At 39.8% G+C, this 3,997-nt stretch overlaps 1 protein-coding gene across 1 annotated transcript; it reads left to right on the top strand.

The window, feature by feature from the left end:
- The first annotated feature begins 1,099 nt into the window (after positions 1-1,099).
- Positions 1,100-3,560, top strand: LOC131293658 (scoloptoxin SSD14-like). Its single transcript, XM_058321733.1, has 4 exons — positions 1,100-1,107; positions 1,683-2,420; positions 2,480-2,905; positions 2,995-3,560. The coding sequence occupies exons 1-4, from the start codon at positions 1,100-1,102 to the stop codon at positions 3,530-3,532; spliced, it is 1,710 nt and encodes a 569-aa protein (XP_058177716.1). The 3' UTR covers positions 3,533-3,560.
- The last annotated feature ends 437 nt before the right edge of the window (positions 3,561-3,997 follow it).

Raw genomic sequence — 3,997 nt, 5'->3', positions numbered from 1 at the left:
AAGTCACTTTGTAAAGTTTTATGGAGAAAGGGGTCAGACCTTTACCGCACATATACACATATGTCCAAATTACACATGTGAAATTCCAAACACGAATTTTTGAGGTAGAGAATTAAAAAATTTAATATTTTATAATGCCAAGTATACAGTGGAAGCTACCAACAGTAGTCATTTATATTATAATAAAAGAATTAATAAGTTCATAGATGAACAATACAAATTATTTTCAAAAAAGATCCATTTGTTTCATGAAGCTTGTTATTTTTAGTTGAATATATTAAATATACCTCGATCTAAAATGTAACTTATAAAGTTTAAGTGTAAGATCCCATTCATAGTAAAGGAACGAAAATTTTATAGTTTAATCGATCCTCAAGAGAAGTTTCCTCAATTTTAGTAAAAACACAACTCATCATGGACTCTGTTAAATGCACGATAACACAAGGTCTACGTTGTGAGAAGATGAATTTTGAGAAAAAAGAATCGAGTAATGCTTCAGAAGCTTCTTGTTTACCTCGTACTTGAGCATGTGTTCAAACAATGCATTCCCAGAAAAGGTGATCAATACACTTGGCCAAATCCCACAACAACCGACGATATTTGTGTCGAAACTTTCAAACAACCCTTAGAATGAAGGGTAAATTGTACATTTATTGCTTACAGTTAGGGTAAATAAGGGTCATCAAATAATATATCAAGCAATGTCTGATGAAATTTGCATTTGTTAATGTTATGTTTTCTTATAGGGTATGGGTCATCGTACCATATGAGGAAAAACGCAAAACATTTAATGAGCAAAAAAGACATCCGTCTGCACATCCGTTAGACTACATGGAGAAACTATACTAGCCCGGTTATAAATGTTTTGGAAGATTTACGAATAAAAAGTGGTACATTGTGTTGGTATTAGTTTTGACTTGATACAGATCCACGGCAGACAAACTCAAACTTACGAAACAATGCATGTGTTGGAACCGGCAGAGAAAATTGAGATTAAAAAAAATGATGGTATAAAACATCGGCGTCCGCAGAATTTCGTTCAGTTGTCGTTAGAGTCGAGTAGTGAAGTGTAGTGTGTAATTCTATGTATTGTAACGCCATGGAGCGGTGAGTTGGTGTTAAACATGTTTTTAAAATCATTCAAATTTATGTGTTTTTTGTGCGGATATGGTTAATTGTTTATAATTTAATTGTCTCTCAATGGTTATTTGAGGACCGATTTGAATTTTCGTCAAGGTTTATAGGGCCAATACATGTTGAGTGATGGGTACCGAATCATTATCTAAAAAACGGGTACCTGCTTCAATATAGTTTACGAAAAGAGTTAAAGAAACGATGTTTTCAATTTTTGCCTTTATTGGACTGTTTTACTGCAAGTGATGTGTGTGATGAGAAAGTGATACTTTCAACCAAAGTTTATGTTTCGCTTTTGGACCGTCACTGTTTTAGTAATTTACAATAAATTATGGTGTGTGTTATAAATTCTTCCCCTTAGGTCAAACAACTGTTTTCGATCTTGCCTGATCATTTAGCGTTTAGTATACATTTTCTCATGTACGATTTGGTTTTCTTGGAGCGCAAGGGTGTTGTTAACTAATAATCTATAATTTACGAAACTATTTCGTTGAATGAATTATTCAGCTTTGTAGTTAGTTCTATTCGTATTTTAATTATCTTTAAAGCGTACGGTTGACAGTACTGTTAGTCTGCATGATACTAGGATCCATCCGGGCTCAAGCGACGTCTGGTGCTCGTGCAGCTGTAACCTCGAACGCGGCCGAATGTGCCGAAATTGGAATGTCAATGCTGGATCAAGGTGGTTCGGTGGCAGACGCCGCTATCGCAACACTACTGTGTGAAGGTGTTTCCATCCCGCAAAGTATGGGCATAGGTGGGGGTTTTGTACTGACCATCTACAACAAGGCGTCTGGCATTGTGGAATCCTTGAATTCTCGTGAGGTAGCACCGGCTGCGGCCAACAAAAGCATGTATATTGGCAACGGGGACGCGTCGTTTATAGGTGGACTGGCAATAGCGGTTCCTGGAGAGATAAAGGGCTACTGGGAGCTGCATCAAAAATATGGCAAACTTCCCTGGAAGACACTTTTCGAACCGAATATCGCGCTTTGCTTCAAGGGTTCCCTGGTGACAGATTATCTTAGCAAAATCCTTGCAGCACAAAAATCCAGCATTCTGCAATATCCCGACCTGGCCGCTATATTCATCAATCCCAGTACTGGCGACACTTGGAAATTGGGGGATCGTATCAAGCGACCAGTATTGGCAGAAACATTCAAGGTGATTGCTTCAGAGGGAGTGAATGCACTATACAGCAAAGAAGGCTCTCTTTTACCCAAATTGATGGCGGATTTGAGAAACGTTGGAAGTATCCTGACTGAAAATGACTTCTACAACTATCGGTACTGATCTTATACCATTTGGAGTATTCGAAGTAATGTTATTGAAAACTTTTTTTTAGCCCTGAATGGCTTAAACCAGCCCGAACCCAGCTGCGTAATAGCTACGACGTGTACTCCATGCCGCTCCCGGGAAGCGGTTCGATTTTAAGCTACATGCTGTCGATTCTCGACGGTTATAAAGATCTTTCAGTTAATGATCCACTCACGTGGCATCGGATCATCGAAAGCTTCAAGCACGGCTATGGACTGCGTACAAAAGTGGGAGATCCTCGTTTCGTACCAACTGTGAACACGGTACTGCAGAAAATGACAAACAAGAACTACATTGCCTATATTCGGGATATGATTGTGGGCAACATGACGTTCGATAATTACGACTACTATGGAGCCGACTTTGCAGCTACGAATGACGCAGGAACGGCTCACGTTTCTGTCCTGGCGGGTAACGGGGATGCAGTGGCTGTGACGAGCACAATTAATTACTTGTACGTATGTTATAACTCTGAATACCTACCGGAGCAATGAACTGTTCCTGCACACATCGATCTTACATTGTGGATTTTGTTTACCGTAGGTTTGGTTCGCAGATAGTTTCGCCGTCGACTGGCATCATCCTGAACGACGAAATGGATGACTTCTCAACACCGGGATTGGTCAATGCCTACGGGCTGTCTCCTTCCCCTGCCAATTTTATCGTGCCTGGTAAGCGTCCACTCTCATCCATGTCACCGACGATAATACTCGATAACCGGGGAAATGCCAGGATGGTGGTTGGTGGAGCAGGAGGTTCTAAAATTACAACCTCCATAGCGCTCCTCGTACTTCGACATTTGTACTTCAGGCAAGATATATGCGACGCAATCAATGCTCCGCGAATCCATCATCAACTAGCTCCCATGCGAGTCGACTATGAAAAAAATTTCGACCCGAATGTTGTTGCCGAGCTCGTTTCCCGTGGTCATACCGTAAAGCAGTCGAAGGATGACTTTGGATTCGCGGCACTGACGGTTATCGTGAATCAAGGAGGTGTTATTAAAGCAGCATACGATCGACGGCGAGCTGGAAGCGTTTCTGTTCGACCCCACAGAGCCGGTTTAGGAAATTGTTACTAATTATTGAGTTTTTTATGTAAACTTATTTCGTAACCAAAACGATTTTACACGGCTTGTGGTTTCTCAGGAGTCTTGAAATAGATGAATTTCTGCTTATAGGACTAAATAACTAGCTTGGGCTGTGTAGTACAAAATAAAGTGGATCGTCTCTACACGTATATAAATATGTATAATATACATGTCATTTAACTTAAATGACATATGTTTTTATGTATCTCGTTTTTGTCGTTATTCGCATAGCATCGTAGATGGCGATCGAACTGAGCAATCTTGATGCAATGCGAATTTATTTTGCTGTACACAGCTAGCGGAATGATACAAAGGTGCATCGAAAAACTAAAACCGTCAAAAAATAGTCAACAAATAAACTAAAAAGCAACCGTTGACGTATTTGAAAAATCTTCAAAAATTGCGAAATTAGAGGGTTAAAAAGAACGTCAAGTTGGTTCTCGGAACTGGTAGAAC

The sequence above is a fragment of the Anopheles ziemanni genome, chromosome 2 (assembly GCF_943734765.1).
Source record: "Anopheles ziemanni chromosome 2, idAnoZiCoDA_A2_x.2, whole genome shotgun sequence".
In the NCBI taxonomy this organism is placed as follows: domain Eukaryota; kingdom Metazoa; phylum Arthropoda; class Insecta; order Diptera; family Culicidae; genus Anopheles; species Anopheles ziemanni.
Note: the sequence above shows the minus strand (reverse complement) of the source record. Positions and strands in the feature narration are given on the sequence as shown.